At 44.7% G+C, this 21,585-nt stretch overlaps 1 protein-coding gene across 5 annotated transcripts in view; it reads right to left on the bottom strand.

Moving 5' to 3' along the window:
* Window positions 1–19,805, bottom strand: part of NAPEPLD (N-acyl phosphatidylethanolamine phospholipase D) — a 51,173-nt gene extending 31,368 nt beyond the window's left edge. Inside the window, exon 1 of one of the 5 annotated variants that reach the window (XM_045089699.1) lies at window positions 19,482–19,805. In XM_045089699.1, the coding sequence (XP_044945634.1) occupies window positions 19,482–19,687 (206 nt within the window). In that variant the 5' untranslated portion in view covers window positions 19,688–19,805. The other 4 variants (XM_004739591.3, XM_045089700.1, XM_013060465.2 and 1 more) reach the window with 4 other exon arrangements.
* Window positions 19,806–21,585: the final 1,780 nt, after the last annotated feature.

Below are 21,585 nucleotides of genomic sequence, written 5' to 3'. Positions count from 1 at the left end.
AGCACACGGTGTTGTACTCAGCACCCCTGGTCGCTGGGAGCCTCGTGGCTAAGACAGCCTAACAAGCTTTGCATCTTAAGCAAATAACCACCTCTCTAGGCCTCAATTTCCTCATCTGTAAAATACCTCCTTACCTCATGGGGGTTTCAAAGGATCAAAATCACACAATGTCCATATAGGGGTTGCTACTCACCACATACTAATTCTTTTTTCTGTAATCCTGTGAACTGGCCATATATCTCAATTCTTTAAATTCCACCAGAAAGCAAAGAATCTGGGTGAGTTATCTCGGTTCTTCTCGAAGAACTGCTCTATAATTCCCCAGGGTTATAATTAAGTTCAGGCCCAGGACTTTACAAAGGGCAGGAACAAAAAAGACCAACCACTTAAACCCCCCTTCATTTAACAGATGTAAACACACCAAATTTAGAGACTTTATTTCCCGACAAAGTGATATGTCTAATAGACGGCAGAGCTGACCTGATGCTAACAATCCCTTGTGAAGATCGACAGTTTGTGGGATACGTACATGGGCCTATGAAGATACACAGACCTATACATACATACATACACATATATATATACATATAAATACATATATAACATTCATACCAACTATGTAATAAATTCTGGTCTCATTAAAACAATCAGAGGATAAAGAGAAAGGAGAAATGGGCCCTCTGATTCAAAAACCACAAAGCAAAGTCAAAATAGAGTTTTGAGACAACATCGAGTCATGTGATCGGCTGGGACATAAGAAATAAGGAAGGCTTGTGAGAGCCAACAGCAGAGGCCAGAGGGCTGGGATCCGATTTGGGGCCTGGCCTGAGACTTGAAGGAGATCTGGCTGCCCTGCAAGAAATGAGGGAAAAAATGAAGGAGCTTAAAAAGGAGACAACTCTGGTAGCAGGGCAAAAACGAAAGGGTGTCGCTAACCATGAGCCAGGGAGATAAATTTGCGAAGAGGAAATAGGCAGACCCTCTGTTCCCTGTTTCACAAATGCCATTTAAATTACTGCTCCTAGCAAAATTTCAGGGTAGGTATCACAATGCCCATTTTTCATTTAAGATTTTATTTATTTATTTGAGAGGGGAAAAGCACACACGCAGAGGGAGAGATGGAACCAGAAGGAGAAGCAGGCTCCCCGCTGAGTAGGGAGCCCCATGCGGGGCTCAATCCCAGGACCCCAAGATCATGACCTGAGCCAAAGGCAGAGGCTCAAAGGAGCCACCCAGGCATCCCTAATGCCCTTTTCTTTTCTTTTTTAAAGATTTTATTTATCTATTTGGCAGAGAGAGACACAGTGAGGGAGGGAACACAAGCAGGGGGAGGGGGAGAGGGGGAAACAGAGGCTTCCCACTGAGCAGGGAGCCTGATGCAAGGTTCAATCCCAGGACCCTGAAATCATGACTAAAGGCAGACATTTAATGAATGAACCACCCAGGTGCCCCCAATGCCCTTTTGCACCTGAAACACTAAGAGGTATAGCAAGCCAGTCAAAAGACAAGGAAGCAGTGACAGTGAGAAGAGAAAGCACAGAATAAACCCAAGAAACCAGAGAGTGAATCAGCAAGACCAAAGCCTCTGGGTGGCGGCAAACTTTGGGCTGTTCATAAGGCAGGTTGGGGCATGGGTAGAGGAGCAAGAGTCAGAAAGGATACAACCAATGAACCAAGCCAAGGAATTAGGGGGAAAGCAAATGTTTGGAGGATGCAAGAGAGAGTAGATTTCTGACCCAGCGAGCTTGAGATGGGGGAGTCGTCCAAGTAGATGTGCTCAAGGACACGCAGGGATATGGTGACCCCAGGACCCAGACTGCACTGGGGGTGACACAAGTGAAGGTAAGAGAGTAGGGAGGTTTCCAGGGACCCGGGAGTAGAAGGAGAATGGAAAAATGGGTTCAGTGCTCTGCTTTATCCTTAAGTAATGAACAGTCTCTGCATGCCATCCCCATTTTCTTCCACCTACCCAGGCTCCCACCCCAGTCCACCCTCAGAAACTGCTCTCCAGCAAAGAGCTGCGGTCCTCTCTGAACATGCCCCCCACCCCAACACACACAAAATCCAGTCTTCGGAAACGATCTTTTCAAAGGCAGATCTGATACAACCAACCAAAAGGAAAAATCTCCAGAACCCTCCCTTGGTTCTCAGAATGAAGGCAGAAGTCAGCAAGAAGATGGGCCGTGAGGGTGTTTGTGGCCGGGCCCACACTCTGCTCTGCAGCACACACATGGCCTTGCTCTACTTCCTCAAATGCACACACTCCCACCTCACAGCCACCTCTTACCATCACCGGGGCTTTGCCCACGATTTTTTTTTTTTTTAGATTTTTTATTTATTTCACAAACAGAGATCACAAGTAAGCAGAGAGGCAAGTGGGGGGTGGGGGGGTGGGGAGAGGTGAAGCAGGCTCCCCGCTGAGCAGAGACCCACCCCCTCCCGATGCGGGACTCAATCCCAGGACCCTGGGATCATGACCTGAGCCGAAGTCAGCAGCTTAACCCACTGAGCCACCCAGGTGCCCCTTGCCCACGATTTTTAAAATACCCTTCAATACCTGGACATGTATTCACAGGATCATACACGACCACGACAGCGTCCAGGCTACACACCATGTGGGCACTCTGCACTGAGAGTGAAATGATTTGGAAAATTACAGAAGGACATGAAAACCTGAACTGTAACAATCTGGACTTGTTCTCTCAGAGGAAAAGTACTGGCAATCCACTCGGTACACGTGCAAAGGGACGAGCCCCACCAACAGGTGCTCCAGCAACAAAGTGAGCCTCAGCGGGCAGACACGCAGGAGCCTAGGCCACGGGAGAAGGGGCCTCATCACCTCCAGGTGTACTGGCCGCTCTGGAGGGCACAGCAACAGCCTCACAGGGCGCATATTCAAACACTGAAAAGATCAAATGATGGGGAAAACAGGGACAGAACAAGAGTGGGTTCTGTGTGTGGCCCTGCTGGTCACTTGCTTTCCGCTTTGTAAATTCAGACAAGCCCGGTAACATATTCAGGCTGGAGTTTCCTTAATTAAACGCAGCAAATCTCCTTATTTCTGGTTCTAGATCTCTCTCCAAATTTAACAAGTAAAATTTCAGCCTTCCTCTCAGCCCAGCGGTAAACAAAAGGAGATGTCCATACATGGGAAACAACCTGTGTTACAAGGGTTCAAAACTTGATGAGGATCTTTACTGAATGCTGATTTCCATCCAATTCAAGGCATCATGAATGGTGCACACTGTCATTTTATGTGTCACTAAGACTGTAAAATTATTATTATAAGACCATCCATTATATGACATAACCTGGTATCAGTGGTGTTCAAATGTGCATAAAATTTCTGTCTTGACATTGATGAAATACACCAGCTTTTATACGGAGATACAGATTTTAGACAAAGAACAAAAACGTTAGCCTTGGTAATTAAATAGAATCAGAACCACAATTAACGTATTGACCCTCCTTGCCTCTGTGAACAGCTAACTTTGTGAACAACAGCTGAATTGAGAATCCAGAAGCAAATTTAAACAAAGCCCTAAGACCGCTAATGTAAGTGCTCTTTTTTAAAAAAACAATTTGTTACGAAGAGGACGACATGAATTCCATCCAGTAATATCAACTACATTCTCTGCATTTCTTTGAAGATTAATTGCCTACTTAACAAGAGGACTTACCCCACGTCCCTGTGACATTTGGTGAAGACAAGTCTGCCAAGTACAAATATTTTAATAACTGCACACATGGGTAAAACACTTTCAAAAAACAAGGGCTCTCTGTTTCAAAAGCAAATGTTTTATCCTTTCTTTCTTTGACATTTAAGATTTGCCAGCTGCCTAGAATTGAATGCATTGCTTTACCATTCAGAAAGTTAAAGAAAAAAATTACTTTAGTACAATGTATGTTTGGGATTTCAACGTGCTCATAAATCATGACACTGCGAATCATTATTCCTAAAGGGGACATTTAATAAACACTAATTGAGTGACTATCCATTACATACCCACAAAGATGCTGACAAGAAAGCTGGAAAACATTCAGAATTCTATTTTCAGATATCTTAAATAACATGAAATTCACCCTTTTAGAGCTGCAGTCCTGTCTTTGGTGAAAAGGGTCCTTATACTATAATGCTAGGTAACATAGCTAACTAAACTATTTCAATTCACTGAAGTGTCTGCAAAGGGCTTCCACAGCTTAAACTAAACAGTCTCCATCCCTCACAGACAATACAGACTTCCCAGAAGACTGGTGTTAACCCCACATGCATTTAGGAGGGGAGATTTGTCCTAGCGTGGGAAGTACACTGGGTAATGAAAGGGAGAATGTTCTGTGGGAGGTATGTACACCCCATACATCAACAAAGAAAGTACTGCATTAATTGTTATCAGTGAATTTTTTTTTAACCTCACATTGTTGACTTAACAACCAGTTTCACTAAAACGTTAAAGGATAACAAAGCTAATAGCTTAATATACAATACCTGGGAGCACACTAAAATTGAGTTATGACAACCTTTAATATAGTTTAGTCAAAAATATTTTAGGGGCGCCTGGGTGGCTCCATGGGTTAAAGCCTCTGCCTTTGTCTCAGATCATGATCTCAGGGTCCTGGGATTGAGCCCTGCACTGTGCTCTCTGATCAGTGGGGAGCATGCTTTCCCCCCTTCTTCCCACTTGCCTCTCTGCCTACTTGTGATCTCTGTCAAATAGATAAATAAAATCTTAAAATAAAATTTTTAGAATACCTATATGTATACATATATACATAAAATGCATTTAGATATATGTGTACATAGAAATAGATAGAAATCTATCACAGCAAACAACTAACCTTCAGAACAGTGAAAAGAACATTGGTTTGGGCTGTAGAAGACAGCAGTCTAGCTTTTCCACTAACTAGAGAGAAATCATCGTGGGGAAAGTAACTTAACCTGTCTCAACATGGCCTTGCTCATCTGTGAAGTTAAGATAACAACCAAATATCTCCCTGAAGGGCTGTAATGAGGAGCAATCACGGGGCTAGTATTCCCAAGCACTAACCAAATGCATAGTGTGCCTTCTGCTATTATTTATGTTCTGTAAAAATTTAAAAAGTATGATAACTAGAACCTTTGGATCCAAGTGAAAGAATATTCTACAATTCCAGATAGACTTAAAAATAGATTGCTGAAATTGTTCTTAATTTTGTTTAAAAAAACCATTTTCATTTTAAAAAAATCTAAGTTTCCTGATCCTTTATAAAAATCAAAATAGGGGTGACTGAGAGGCTCAGTTGTTAAGCATCTGCCTTCGGCTCGGATCATGATCTCAGGGTCCTGGGATCAAGCCCTGCATCAGGCTCCCAGCTCAGCGGGAAGCCTGCTTCTCTCTCTCCCTCTGCATCTGCTTATGTTCCCTCTCTCGCTGTCTCTGACAAATAAATAAAATCTTAAAAAAAAAAAAAAAAACTTTTATGGTGTTAAAAAAAGAAACTTCACATTTGCCTTATGAAGTGTTCATCTGATTACAGACAGAAAACTTACTTCAACAAATCAAGTTAATTCGCTTATCGGGACCCTGAAAGAATGGAAGCTGCCCCGAGAATAGTCCACAAACCTAAACCTAAGTCAGCCTGCACTCATGGGAAACCCTTGTCAAGGAATCCTATCCCAATCCTCCAACCCAGCTTGGCAAGCTTACCTTTCCCTGAAAAGAGGACCCGCCAGCGCTCTAAGGAAATCCCCGACCTCCTAACCAATCATGCCCTGTTTCCACATTGAGTCTAGAAAATGGACTCTTGCAAAAAAAATTCCTCAGGAAGACTGTTCCACTGCTTCTGAAGCATCGTACTCCCCAGACCCATGCATTTTCTTCCCCTAAAATGAGGACATGAAACTTTTTTTTTTTTTTAAGATTTTATCCGTTTAATTCAGAGAGTGAGAGAGCACAAGTGTGCATGAGCAAAAGTGGGGGAAGCAGAGGGAGAAGCAGGCCACCGGGGTGACAGGGGTAGTGGGGGCTCAACCCCAGGACCCTGGGATCATCCCTGAGTCAAGTGCAGACGCATAACGCTTAACCGACTCAAGCCACCCAGGCACCCCAGGATGTGGAATTTGTTACTAGATTGTGTTCTGTCATCCGACACAAGTAATTCACAAAGAAATGCTATCTTACCAAAAGACTCAGAACAGACAGTTTTGGGAAGAATGAGTGCAGAACTCAACCTGACTCTCCAGGATACCAACTAGAGAATGTGTTCTCTTTTCAAAAACTGGTCAAGGACAGCAAATGTTCTTGATCACAGAACACCAAAGGCTTTGAAATTCTTCGCTATTTGACCAAATTCGGTATATTGAACTAAAAAGTCATTTCACAGGCTATTAAAAGATTTTAAGTCTTGGGCGCCTGGGTTGCTCAGTGGGTTAAGCCGCTGCCTTCGGCTCAGGTCATGATCTCAGGGTCCTGGGATCGAGTCCCGCATCGGGCTCTCTGCTCAGCGGGGAGCCTGCTTCCTCCTCTCTCTCTGCCTGCCTCTCTGCCTACTTGTGATCTCTCTCTGTCAAGTAAATAAATAAAATCTTTAAAAAAAAAAAAAGATTTTAAGTCTCCCAAATTCATACACACTAGGTGTCTTCTCTATTATAATAAGAGTTTTTCCTTTAAGTAAGAAAGCAAAGGGGGCGCCTGGGTGGCTCAGTGGGCTAAGCCTCTGCTTTCAGCTCAGGTCATGATCCCAGGGTCCTAGGATCGAGTCCCGCATCAGGCTCTCTGTTCAGCAGGAAGCCTGCTTCCTCCTCTCTCTCTGTCTGCCTCTCTGCCTACTTGTGATCTCTGTCTGTCAAATAAATAAATAAATCTTTGGGAAAAAAAAAAAAGAAAGAAAGAAAGCAAAGGTCTGATTAGAATTAGAAACAATAAACAAGGCAGCTTAAGACCAAAGTCCATTTTAAAATACCACCCACAGTACTCTAACTGGAATCCTTAGGATAATCCTACTAAAATGGCATGTTAAATAATAATAATAATAATAATAATAATAATAATAAAAATAAAATGGCATGTTATGGCAAATTGAGAAAACATGCATAAAGCAGGATACTTACTGAAATGACAGTTATCACCTCCTTAGTATCTTAAAAATAATGCAAACAAAAAGTTCAGATTCCTTTCTGGCCTAAATGATACAATTTATTAACTGAAAAGGTTGGGGAATATCGGGAGGAAAGACTAGTTTAAAGTTTGGGAAACTTAAAAAGTGTTTCCTCAATCTGCTATAGGACCTTAAGGGTTCATTCATTATTCCATCAGCCAAGACCTGAATAATATATACTTTCAAAATGTGGCCTCTCTCCCGTCTGTCTCAATCCATTATGCAAAAAGAAAGCTTCTTGTCTTTAAAGTATAACCCACGGGGGCGCCAGGGTGGCTCAGTCATTAAGTGTCTGCCTTCAGCTCAGGTCATGATCCCAGGGTCCTGGATCGAGCCCCTTCACTGGGCTCCCTGCTCTGCAGGATGCCTGCTTCTCCCTCTCCCACTCGCCCTGCTTGTGTTCCCTCTCTGTGTCTCTCTCTGTCAAATAAAATATTTTTAAAAATAAAATAAAGTATAACCCATAAAAAAAGATACATATAGTCCCTCCCCCCAAAGAAAAGGAATGGAGGGGCCCCTGGGTGGCTCAGTTCATTAAGTGTCTTGACTCTTGATTTCAGTTCAAGTCATGATCTCAGGGTCATGAAATGGAGTCCCACATCAGACTCCATGTCACATGGAGCTGTTTAAGATTCTCTAGCTTTCCCTCTACCTCTGCCCTCCTCCCTGCTCATACACAAATGAATGTGCTCTCTCTCCAAAAAAAAAAAAAAGAGAGAGAGAGAGAAACTGGTCTTTATAGATCCTGGATAGAAAGAAACGGTAAGAGGGGGAAACACTCTCTTTTACTTCTGACTTCAGTTCTGGTCCCAACTTCCTGAACTTACAACAGGGTGACAATCCCAACAAACCCATCCTGAAGTTAAAAATTATAACATGCGTTTGCCACACGTAACCTACCAAACATCACAGCTTAGCCTAGCCTGCCTTGCATGTGCACAGAACACTTAGAGGAGTCTACAACTGGGCAAAATCATCTGACACAAAGCCTGTTCTGTAATAAAGTGTTGAACGGCTCATGTATTTATTGACTACTGTACTGAAAGTGAAGAACGGAATGGTTGTGTGGGGGACAGAACGGCTGCAAGTGTGTCAGCTGTGGACGCTCGGGATCACGGGACTGACTGGGAGCCCCGGAGTTGTCAGAATCACATCTTGGGTGGGTAGGGAGAGGGTGATTGGGTTATGGACACTAGGGATAATATGTGCTATGGTGAGTGCTATGAAGTATGTAACCCTGACGATTCACACAACTGTACCCCTGGGGCAAATAATACATTATATATTAATAAAAATAATAATAAAAAGAATCACATCATAAATGGTCAGCTGGTATACAGTTCAAAATTCAAAGTACAGTTTCTAGGGATACCTGGGTGGCTCAGTTGGTTAAGCCACTGCCTTTGGCTCAGGTCATGATCCCAGTGTCCTGGGATCGAGTCCCACATCAGGTTCTCTGCTCGGCCAGAGCCTGCTTCTCTCTCTGCCTCTGCCTGCTTGTGGGCTTGTGCTCACGCTCTCTCCCTCCTCTCTCTCTCTGACAAATAAATAAATAAAAATCTTTAAAAAAAAAAAAAAAAAAAGTACAGTTTCTACTGAATACGTATGCCTTTCCCCCCATCATAAAGTCAAAAAAATCCAAAGTCAAGCCATAGTAAATCAAAACTATCCACACTGAAGTCTGTAAGCTTTTTTTTTTAAGATGTTATTTATTTATTTGACAGAGAGAGAGAGAACACAAGTAGGCAGAGAGGCAGGCAGAGAGAAGGGGAAGCAAGCTCCTGGTGGAGCAGGGAGCCCAACGTGGGACTCAATCCCAGGACCCTAGGCTCATGACCTGAGCCAAAGACAGCTGCTTACCCTACTGAGGCACACCCAGGCACCCCTGAAATCTGTAAGCTTTAAAAAGTCACTATTGGGGCTCCTGGATAGCTCAGTCAGTGGAACACTGGCCTGTGGATTTCGGCTCAGGTCATGATCTTGGGGTTGTGGGATCTAGCCCCACATCAGGCTCCACGCTCTGTGTGGAGTCTGCTTGTCCCTCTCCCTCTGCTTCTCCCTCCACTCACATGCACGCTCTCTCAAATAAATACATAAAGTCTTTTTTTAAAAAGTCACTTACCATCATTAAGACTTTCTCCGTACATAGAAAGAGAGGCCTGAGCCACAACCTTAAGGCCCCTTCAAACCTCCCCAATTCTAACAATCTGTGGCTGCCCCAGACAGCCTGCTTGGCCACAGAAGGGCTGCCCCCATCTCCAACGTGGCCACCACCGTGGCTGGCGTTCTACTCCCCAGTAGGAAGTCCCCAGCTAAAGTTAGCTTGGAGGCAGCCGCCTTCCCAAGTCAGGTTCGCAAGGGATAAGCACAGTGTTTTTCAGCCCAGAACACCAACCTTAGCTACTTGGAGGAAGTGTAGTTTCCCGGGTTTACCAGGCAAAGCAGGAGATCATTTAGAGCTTAAAATATTTCAGAAGAGATTTCATGACAAATCTGATCATCAAACAGCCATTAGATTCTCACCCTTTAAAAAGATTCCAGGTATAATTTGTAAGGGCCTAGACTTCAATCATTTATAGAGACATTTACCAAACACTGAATGTCTACTGTATCTCAACTCCAGGCCCAAAACAACAAAAAACAAACAAACAAACAAACAAACCTCTTCAGCCTCCTTACAGATTTTGGAGAAACAGGTTTACAGAAGTATCAGCTATAAATCCTGAAAACTACAGGTTTTAGGATAAGACATTTCCAAAACAACTGGCCCAAATACTTCTCCTTATACTTCTCCCTGCCAAAGGGTTCGTACTGAAGAGAAGTTCTAAGGTCCCCAGCATCAGGCACGCCGAAGAGGCTCGCAAGCTTCCAGATGCAGACAACCAGTTATGGGGCCCTGATGTCAACAGAGGGGGACGGAAAGTAAGACAGGCACCAGGGAGGTTCCCTGAGCCTCTGGTTCATGTACAAGGGAATATGGCCGGAGGGCAAACTCCTGGACATCAGTCTCATCGATCCTTCCTGAGGAAAAGGTAAATGACAACGAACCAACCAACAGTGGGGGCTTTTACAAGGAAGCAAGGCCCAGGGCACTGCTGAGGTCAGACCCTGTCAGTCCGTCCGCTGACAGTGTAACAGCAGGTTCAGCGTCGCACTACGTGACATCCCCAAAAGGTCAACTAACATAATCTTGAAGTTCAAAGGAACTTTAAGTTCCATTCTATATATACTTCTAAAGTACTTTATTGTTCATTGGAGAAAGAGAGAGAAAGTGCATGCATAAACAGGAGGAAAAGGCAGAGGGAGAGGGACTGAGCCACCAAGACATCCTAATTATATACATTTTTTGGTTGGTGTTTATAATTTACTATCTAATTCCTCGTATTATTAAGATATACTAAGTTGAGGGGCGCCTCGGTAGTTCAGTCATTAAGTGCCTGCCTTTGGCTCAGATCATGATCCCAGGGTCCTGGGATTGCGTCCCGCATCGGGCTCCCGGCTCGCAGGGAGCCCGGCTTCTCCCTCTCCCACTCCTCCTGCTTGTGTTCCCTTCTCTCTCTGTGTCTCTCTGTCAAACAAACAAATAAAATCTTAAAAAATAAAAAAAAAAAGATACTTCCCAACTTGGTAGGTACCCTTGTCACCTCTATGTCTTAGTTTCCTTGTCTGATGCCCTTTCGTTGTGGTATTGGACAAAATGTACGTATTCCTAAGCCCAGCGTCTGGCACACAACAAGCCCACAACAACTGTAAGTCACTACCTTATATTCTAAGCATATAATCCATTTTTAAATTTCTGCACTAATAAAATATGAGAGCTAAGTAAGGGTAATGGCACAAACAAACTGAATTGAACTCTGGAACTTGTTTTTGTTCTTATATTTGAGTAAAAGTAGCCCTGGTCTTCCTAGAATTCACACAACTCAAAACAAACATGAAACCACAACTCTCCACAGGATTCCTGTGCAAACCCATAGCTCCTGTGGCCTCAGCCACCAGGAGATCCTTCCTAAACCCTAAACTGTGTCCTGGTTCTGAAAGTAATAATCCTCTTGCCTTTACCTCCTTATCTCCCCTGTCTGCCCCCCAGGGAGAAAAATGTGCAAACTCAGGACACTAATAGTAGCCACACCTACAATCAGCACTTTCCCCATGGTGGGAGCCCCAGTTAGCAAGATTCTTTGGCTCAAAGGAGAAGCTTTCCATCATAGAAGCATGCAAAACAGGCAAGCCAGGCCAGCACTGGCTAAATGTCCCCTAGAGCATTTCACTTCTATCTCCACTTCTATCTCCAAACCAACTAGTCTCAGGGTTCTCCCGCCTCCACCTCCTGTGGTCAAAACAGGTAATTAAGGAAGGATCTGATCTGGAGTGTGACTGATAGGCACCAACGTGGGGCTCCTCCCTAAGTATCTCCAAGCCAGCTGGGTACAAAGCCTTAAACCTGGGATTTTCAAGGCTGGCTGCCCATCAGAATGACCAATGGTTTAAAAACTATACTCGAAGCGGGGTGCCTGGGTGGCTCAGTGGGTTAAGCCGCTACCTTTGGCTCAGGTCATGATCTCAGGGTCCTGGGATCGAGCCCCGCATCGAGCCCCGCATCGGGCTCTCTGCTCAGCAGGGAGCCTGCTTCCTCCTCTCTCTCTGCCTGCCTCTCTGCCTACTTGTGATCTCTCTCTGTCAAATAAATAAATAAAATCTTTAAAAAAAAAAAAAAAACTATACTCGAAGCTACTGAATCAAAAGTCAGGTGGGGGTTCCCCAGAGAGTTTTACAAAGCTCTGTGGGTGATCCCAACACCCAGGCAGGGTTAAGAACAGCTACTTTGAATTAGTCATTGGCATTAAAGTAGGACAGACATTTAAGGAGGACCAAAAGGACTTTCCAGTACCCCCAAACGTATGCTAGCCTGGCAAATGCCATCTGTAAAGCCCACACTTCCTCCCTGCCCCACACTCCAAGTTAGAGAGGAAGCATCACCCCGAGATGACCACATGGTACTGGGACTGGGAAGACCACAGGGCTAAGAGCCAAATGGGAGAGGTCACAGACTTGTATTCAGTCCAGCTGAGTCACAGATTCAACTCTGTGCTCCCAGGAAGCCAAACCCAAAGAAAAAGAAACATAATCGATGACAATTCACATAGTCTATGATAACCCACAGCAGCCTATATGTGAGGAGTGTTCCAAAAATACTTATAGAATAAATAAATGAAGATCAGGAATTCAATCTTCTAATTCTTCTTCACTGGGACAGAGTTAATTGTTTTTAAAAAGACTCATTGGGAATCAAATTGTAGGAGAAGCAAAAGCAACCAAAGGACAGTGAGACAAAAGCCAACAGAGGGTGTTCTTACTACTAATTATTGAAATAAAAACTAAAAATTCCTGGGGAAATCTTGAGGCCTTGAATCCTATAACAATAAAGCTGTGACCTAGTGGGAAAGATCAGAAGATGCCGGGGCGCCTGGGTGGCTCAGCCAGTGAAGTGTCCGACTCCAGGTTTCAGCTCAGTTCACGACGTCACAGTCCTGAGAAGGAGCCCACATCAGGCTCTGTGCTGAGCTGAGCATGGAGGCTGCTTAGGATTCTCTCCCTCTCCTCCTCTTATCCCAGCCCATCTCTCTCAAAAAAAAAAAAAAAAAAAAAAAAAAAAAAAACCCACAGAAAAAAAACAAAAAACCTAAATAAAAATTTTTAAAACGTTCTAGGGGAATCTAGGTGGCTCATGCGTTAAGCATCTGCCTTTAGCTCAGGTCATGATCCCAGGGTCCTGGGATGGAGCCCCTCAGTGGGGAGCCTGCATCTCCCTCTCCCTACCACTCCCTCTTCTTGTGCTCACGCTCTTGCTTGCTGTCAAATAAATAAAATCTTTCAAAAATAAATAAAGTTAAAAAATGCTCTAAAATCAAAATAAAACCCAAAAAAGCTAGAAGAGGCCCACCATAAAAATCTAGTCCCCTCTTTCCTCTTCAGTAACAGAGGCCCAGTTTTACTTAGGGTAGCTAGCCAGGCACCAGCTAAATGAGCACCTTTCCTACCTTTCCAAGCAGGGATTAGCCCTACCGACACTTGGGATTCAAGCAGAAGTCTCCCATGTTGCTTCTGGGAGTCTCCTTGAAGGGCAAGGGAGACACTCTGATTTTTCCTGCATCTTGCTGGCCGGAGCCACACTGAGTGTGAAGGCCACTTCCTAGGAATGGCACAAGAACTAGGACTTCAGGGGCCACCAGACCCACTCTGATTTTTCCAGCTCTAAGCCTCCCAAAACTAATCCCAACTGAGACAATAACCACAGCTGCGAAGGTCAGGGAAGCTATGGAAACCCGGAATCCCTCTAGCTCACTGCCTTCTGTGTGCCACTTTGAACACATTCACCATCTCACTCAATCCTCAACAGTCCCAAGAGTAGAAGTCAGCTTTATGTTCAAGGCAATGTAATAAAAGGTTTACTGAGTTTAGCCGTTTACATTAGGGCGCCTGGGTGGCTCAGTCATTAAGAGTCTGCCTTCAGGGACACCTGGGTGGCTCAGTTGGTTGGACGACTGCCTTCGGCTCAGGTCCTGATCCCAGATTCCCGGGATCGAGTCCCGCATCGGGCTCCCGGCTCCATGGGGAGTCTGCTTCTCCCTATGACCTTCTCCTCGCTCATGCTCTCTCTCCCTGTCTCTCTCTCAAATAAATAAATAAAATCTTAAAAAAAAAAAAAAGAGTCTGCCTTCAGCTCAGGTCATGGTCCCAAGGTCCTAGGATCGAGCCCCGCATGGCCTGCTTCTCCCTCTCCTCTCCTCCTGCCTGTGGTCTGGGTCTCTGTCAAATAAATAAATAAAAATCTTTAAAAAAAAAAAGCAGTTTACATAAAGTCAAAAAGCTGGCTAACATTTGGGCCTGGAGATCCAACCCAAGTAGAATCAGATTCCAGAGCCCGTGCTCTTTCCGCTAATCATATTAAATCTGCAAGAAAAATCCAGTAAGTTTATCTTGAACAGATACCATGTTCCAAGTTGGCAGCATATAGCCTACAGTTACAGTCTCACAGGCAAGACTAGCCTTTTTTGCGTTCAACAATGTCCTCTTTTTTCCCTTTCAAAGTAAAAAACACTTAGTAGTTCCCTTATAAATATAACTGCCCTTTTAATTTTACATGGAGAAGAGTTCAAATGTGACCTATTTAATCACTAAACTGTTCACGTTTAAAGCTACACAGAAAAGAAAAAGTGATTTTATTTATATAGTTCTATACTCCAGTGGTATAAACAGATAATATCCAGGAGGCCTTGAAGATATTTTCCTTGCCTTTGACAAGATATTTTTGAGTTCCTATAACCCCCTATGGCATTTCATCCTTCCAACTGGGAAGGACTGTTAATCACGGTCAATTGAGACACCTTCAGGCAGGGGGGACCAACTGGGTGTGCCCAGGCCTTACCCAGTCATAGCATGGAGAGCCCTCCATCCTGAGAAACTCCTCAGTCCCAGAAAAACTTGGAGGAGTGACCACTATGTGGCCTCGGGATACCATATAAAATGCACAGTTAGGTCTTCAACAAAATTTACTAAAATGTGAGCAGTTTATAGTAAATCAGAGATGACCATTATGATAAAGTATGATTTAAGATATTTGGGCAGCTAAGCAAAAAGGAATTATAAAGCTCTACATATTCATGCTTAACCAGAAGAATGCTGCCAAGACAGTCCAGAGCTAGTCAACTTCTTCACTGTAATGATACCCATTATGCCCACCAGCATTCATATTCACGCAGTTAAAAAAAAAAACAAGCTCTGAACAGCACAAATACATTTATACACAATGAACATCTCATCTACAAATAAAAGTGAGACGCAAGATGAGCAAAGAATGAGAGAGGAATCAACTTTCACCCAAGAATGTTAAAGTGAAATGGGAGAAAAGTCTCATTTTGAGGTTTCGGTTATGCAAGATCATGAAAGGCTAAAAATTCTTTCAAGAGAAGAAACAGGAAATCTATAAATTAAAGCGGTTGGGCCAGTGCATACTAAAGTCCTTTCTCACTTGAACATTCCATGAGTAAAGTGCATCACTCTGTGACCCCTTTACTTCACAGGTGAAGCACATCAGGCCGGAGGGTTACAGGACATTCCAAGGGTCCAGCTGTGGCTGGGGATAGAGCTGGGGCTGTTTATAAGCCATGCTCATCATAATTATGTTTAAAAACACTTGGACTGGGGTGCCTGGGTGGCTCAGTCAGTTAAGTGCCTTTGGCTCGGGTCACGATCCCAGGATTGAGCCCAGTGTTCCTGCTCATTTGGGAGTCTGCTGCTCCCTCTCCCTCTCTCTCAAATAAAATCTTAAAAACACTCGGACCAAAAGAACATATGATGAGCATAAAAAAAATAAAGGACACATTTCACCTCAGGTAGGGTATTTTACTTAGTTGAGCTCGTAAACAGATAAATGGGCCTTAACATTTTTTTTTTAAAGGGAGTCTCGAAACTTTAAGATTTTATTTATTTGACAGAGAGAGATCATAAGTAGGCAGAGAGGCAGGCAAAGAGAGAAAAGGGGAGAAGCAGGCTCCCCGAGGAGCAGAGAGCCCGATGCGGGACTCAATCCCATGATCCTGAGATCATGACCTGAGCCGAAGGCAGAGGCTTAACTCACTGAGCTACCCAGGTGCCCTAGAAACTGTTTTAAACTGTCCTTCGATACTTCAACCATATAATGGCACAATATTTTTTTTTTTTTTTAGTGTTTCAAGATTCATTGTTTATGCACCAACGGCACAATATTCTGAAATACATGCAGTACTTTTCACAAACTCTCCAAACAAGCCAAAGGAAGGAACACAGTGACTTGAAAAGAGAACAAACATCTTTGTAGTTTGAAGGCCCCTCAAAATACAGAAAACTTTTCAAACTAATCATTGCTGCTGTCCAGGTGTCCTAGCATCAGGGTCTTAGCAAAACAAGCAAGCACCTTACCAGTTTAAGAGGTGCCAGAAACAATGAGGAAGCTTGGGGTTTATTATGACAACTTTACTCTAAAAACGAGAGATTACTTCCGAGCACGGAAGTATACAGGCACTTCCTGTTCAGCCAATATGTTACCAGCCCTTAATCTGGGAAGACCCCCAATTTAGATAAACCTGAAAATCTGGGACATCTGGGTGGCTCAGTCCATTAACCACCTGCCTTGGGCTCAGATCATGATCCCAGGGCCACGGGATACATTTCCACATCCAGCTCCCTGCTCAGTGAGGAGTCTGCTTCTCCCTCTGCCGCTCCCCCTGCTTGAGCGCACTCGCTAGCTCGCTCTCTCTCGCTCTCTCTCTCTCGCTCTCTCTCAAATAAGTAAAATCTTTAAAAAAAAGAAAAGAAAAGAAAAGAAAAAGAAAATCTGCTGCCTTCCAGAGAAAAGATGGATTATTTTAGGTAGCAGGTACAGACTGAGCTATTACTCAATCACGCGTCTGAACTGATGCTGACCCATCTGCATGCCAGGCCTGTACCCCTAGAACTGATGCTACTGATCACTCACAAACAGGGTTAGGGGTGTCATCTATTGCTGTAATGCTGACCAAAGCTTGCTGAGACCCACCACTCAACCCGGGTTTCACTGGTACCCCTTTGGCAGCAGGGCACATTCCTGCACAAGGCCAGAGCTGCTGTGCTCGGGGACCTCAGCTAAAATTTCCTAGGCTCTCAGTTTTCTGACTGCCTCATCTGTGGAATGGGGCATGTCCATTAAATCAAGCTAAAGATACATAAATACTTGAAAGGTCTTTGTAAGTTGCAATCTTAATACTGATAAGACATTACCCAACGAGTTGACAAAAGACTTTCTGACATAACAAACTGCCCCTGAGGTCATCCAAATTCACATATAATCTGTCACAGAAGTCTTAATATTTAAATACACAGTAAGCACTTATTAATTCAAAAGACAAGTCAACCAAAGCACTATAAATTATAGACAAGCAGGTAAAATTCTTCAGTTAGAATGGTATATTACAAGAACCTTATTCTGGAAATCACACTATTTCTTTTCTTTTCTTTTTTTTTTGTTACGATTTACTTATTTGAGGCAGGAGGGGAGAGGGGATGGGAGAGAGAATCTCAAGCCGACTCTGTACTGAGGGGGTAGCTTGACTTTGGGGCTGGATCCCACCACCCTGAGATCACGCCCTAAACAGAACCAAGAGTTGAACATTTAACTGACTGCACACACAGGCGCCCCACATGAGTGATTTTTTTTTTAAATGCCAATTTTACACATGCCCTCACAGGCCTTCAATATAAAGGTGCTCGTTAACAATCACATGCACAGTTCATTTCCCCAATAATATTCAATGCACTTTTTACTTGTATCCTTTTCAATCTAAAATGCCAGACCAACACAGCCCCCAGCTACAGTCATATTCTTATTAACATAAAAGGAGTAGAATGGAATGGAAAAACCCTCTACATCCAAAGCTACCTACCACTACAAAGAAAAAGGAGATTGAAAATCAAAGGCAAATAGTACTTTTCCAAATACAGACAAAATGTTCTTTTAAAATCCCCAAACTCCTAAGTACCAAAGGAACATAATAACCTTTTCAAACAAACATAAGAGGATGATTGTATCAACTAAAACAGAACCAAAACCCTACAATGGAATGCTTATATCAAAATGTCCTTCTGGGGCGCCTGGGTGGCTCAGTGGGTTAAGCCTCTGCCTTCAACTCAGGTCATGATCTCAGGGTCCTGGGATGGAGCCTGGCTTTGGGCTCTTTGCTCAGAGGGGAGCCCGCTTCCCCCCACCCCTCTGCCTGCCTCTCTGCCTACTTGTGATCTCTGTGTCAAATAAATACATAAAATCTTAAGAAAAGGAGAAAAATAAAGAAAATAAAATGTCCTTCATACAATCATCCCCGGACTAATTTAAAAATTAAGTTTTGCAATGTGAAATCTGTATAATTTAACCTGGAATTGTGAGCAATAATAGGGTATGAGAACTACTCTTAAGTATTTTCCCCTCTTAGAGACTTACAGAAACTCTTGCAACAGGAAAGCCTGCAGAGTGCAATTTTTGGAATTGGGACTGTATTTCCAGTTGAGTCACAACAGTTTTAAATTATTAAACAAGTACACTTGCCCTAATTTCTTCTCTCACAGGCCTCATGTTGTTGTTTTTTTTTTGTTTTTTTTGTTTTTTTGCAACAACATCGGACTGCTGTGCGATATACGTAATCTTTTCTTTTTAAAGATTACATAACTTCTTTCTAATCGATATCTATGTCCGAGACTACATCAAAAACGATGTACCTAAAACATAAACAGAACTGCTAGATAACCACTTTTAACTGAGATTGAAAGTGTTTAATTTTCAGAGAGCTATAGCTCAGGAATGACTTTCTCAATAAATTAATCAGAATTATCAAAGAGCAAATACTCCATGCTCAGCCAAAGTAAACGAGATGAGTCCTATTATAACAGCAAAGGCAAAGACAAGAACTAAGTGACTTTTTAAAGGTTAACTCTTCTCATTCTCTCAGTATTTTCCAGGTTCGACTGCTGTGCTGATGCACGGCTGGAGTCCGTGGGAGCGTATTTCTCAACTACCGGGACCACAGCGAGTTCTACATCGGGGAGGAAAAAAACGTTACCTGCACAGCCGCTCCGAAAAACCTGCAACACCCAACTTAAGAAACCACCACGGGACAGAAAACTCAAGAAAGCACCAGCTTCCACCACCGCACCCCACTTTGCTCCTTTCTTTTGCTCTCCCATTCAGTTAACTTTGAATACAAACGCAGAGAAACCTGTTGGATTTTTTTTTTTAAGATAAATACCATAAATGAAGCAGAAATTAGTTCCTCTACGGAAGCTGTCGGCCACTCATTTACAAAGCCAAAAGGACACCCACATGTATTCCGATCAGGGAAGATGCAACCTGGTGATTTGCAGAGAAGATGGGATCTGAAACAAGTCCCAGAGACGGCTACTCTCCCAAAAGGAGTGGGGGGAAAAATGTGGCTCTTCACCCAGGCAGCTTCAGCGATGTGGGCTCCGCAACTCCCGAGGTGCGGAAATTCAAACGGAGCGGGGCCGCTCACACGCGCAGCGTCTCCAGGAGGGGGCAGGGCTCGGCACCCGGAATCCCACCCACGGCGCGCTCTGTTTCGCGGAGGAGTCCACAAACAGCCCCAGGTCGGCAGTGCGAGCTGCTCCACCCAGAGGCCGAGGGGAAAGTGAGCCGCGAAAGGGATGCGCGGGCGGGAAGAAGCCGCCCTGCGCCAGGCGGGAGCGGGAGCGGGAGCGGGAGCTGGAGCGCAGACCTCCCGGCGCTGCAACCCCCAGCGGCGGAGGGGCGGGGCGGGGCTCACCTGGCGTGGGCGGCGGCAGGGCGCGCGCGCCGCCGCTGCTCCTCCTGGGCTGCGGGCCACGGCGCCCTCGGGCACAGCGCCGCCGCGCAGCGGGAGTGGCCCCGGCGGCCGGCGCCCGGGTTCTTCCGCCCCCGGCTCCGGCGCGCCGGCTCTGCCGAGGGCGCCAGCAGCTGCAGGCACCGCCTCAACGCCCGCCGCCTCGCCATCCCGGAGGCGAGCTGAACCCATGGGCCGAGGCAAAGTTCGCTCTACGTGGCCTGCTCACTCAGTCATTGTGACCTTCGAATCTGGCAGTCCTGCCAGCGTCGGAACTGCCGCTTCGGCCTTTACCAAGATGGCCGCCCCCGCGGACCCCCAACGCTGAGGCCATCTTGGTAAAGGAGGCGCTGCGGGGCACGCGCTTAGCCGTACCGGCCCCACCCCCACCTCCTCCGCTGGCCTCCGGGCCAGCGCGCGCCTCGGGTTCGCGCTGCAGAAACCTTTCCCCCACTCTACTGGTTACCGTGCCCCAAATCAGTAGCTAACTCTCAGATCAATGAACACGTTCCTACATACCAGCCCTAGGTGCTAAGACTAAGCGGGATCTTGGTGGCATCTCATAACCCGCTATGGTAGTAGACAAGCTATTGGTAGCAAAATACTTAAAACCGATGGCGCCATGAGCTTGGCAGCAAAGAAACTAACTTGAAGTATGTACAAGAGATATTGCATATTAATGGCAGCACTGCCTTGTCACGGTGTGTTCATTACCTCTTAAAATGATGTCACAGCCTACTACTACAGTTCTTGGTTTTTGTTTGTTTTTACACTCTCAGGATAAAGAGGATGAAATTGTGATTCTGAGTTTCTCCCATGATTTTTTATAGGTTTTCTTTTTGGTTTTTTTGTTTGTTTGTTTTTTGGTCAGAGAGAGAGAGAGAGAGCACAGGCAGGCAGAGTGGTAGGCAGAGGCAGAGGGAGAAGCTCCCTGCCCCGCAAGGAGCCCGATGTGGGACTTAATCCCAGGACACTGGAATCATGCAGTCCTGGCAGCCGCTTAACTAACTGAGCCACCCAGTCGTCCCCCCCCCCTTTTTTTTTTTTTTTAGTTTTTTAAAGAGGTTACTTACTGAGAGAGACCACGGACTCACAGTGGGGTGAGCAGAGACAGATGGAGAAGCAGACCCCCGCTGTGCAGGGAGCCCCACAGGAGACTGGATGCCAGCACTCCGGCAACACGACCTGCGCTGAAACACGCTTAACTGAGGCACCCAAACGCCCTAGGGATTTTCCTTTTTTTTTTTTTTTTTTTAAGATTTTATTTATTTATTTGACAGACAGAGATCACAAGCAGTCAGAGAGGCAGGCAGGGAGAGAGGAGGAAGCAGGCTCGATCCCAGGACCCTGGGACCATGACCTGAGCCGAAGGCAGAGGCTTTAACCCACTGAGCCACCCAGGCGCCCCATGGGATTTTCCTTTTAAACTGCACAATATTAGCTGTTCTAAAAAGTAATTTAAGTATAAGCCGCTTGAAATCAGGTTGAAATTGAATTCACCAGCAGATGGTTGGGCAAAAAGATTCCTTCAAAAGACTCTTGTGGGACTTGAGGGTCAGAGCAGGTTTTTTGGGGGGTTGGGGTTCGAAAAACACACAGGCCCCAAATGCAGGTAGGGCTACTGGGAAGTACAAACCATTTGGCTATCTGAAAGTGAAGGTACTTGTGTTGTACAAAGATTAGGTCAGGTGTGAACCTTTCTTCCTCGGGCTAGTGCTGATGTCACTCAATATTCTGTTCATATTCCTGTTTCTAGAATTGTCCCAAGAGCATCTTTTATAACTTTTTCCCTCTGAACTAGGATACTGTCTGAGTTCATGCACTGCATTTGCTTACTGTGCTTAAGAATCTGTTTGAAATGTCCACTTGCTAACCCTTCCCTGCACATACTTACAGATACCACGGAGAGACAAATGTCCACAGGGTGTTTTAACATGAGAGCCAGTACTTGGGATAAGCACATTTCTAAGTCAGGGAAGTCTGGGAGGAATGAATATTCTGTTAACACAACATTGAGATTATAATTGAAGCTGTAATAACTAAGGGGTAATGTTTATACTTGCCTAAC

Source organism: Mustela putorius, unplaced genomic scaffold (assembly GCF_011764305.1).
Source record: "Mustela putorius furo isolate JIRA1106 unplaced genomic scaffold, ASM1176430v1.1 tig00003845_pilon_pilon_pilon, whole genome shotgun sequence".
Taxonomy (NCBI): domain Eukaryota; kingdom Metazoa; phylum Chordata; class Mammalia; order Carnivora; family Mustelidae; genus Mustela; species Mustela putorius.
The sequence above is the reverse complement of the archived record's forward strand: the minus strand, read 5'-3'. Positions and strand labels throughout refer to the sequence as shown.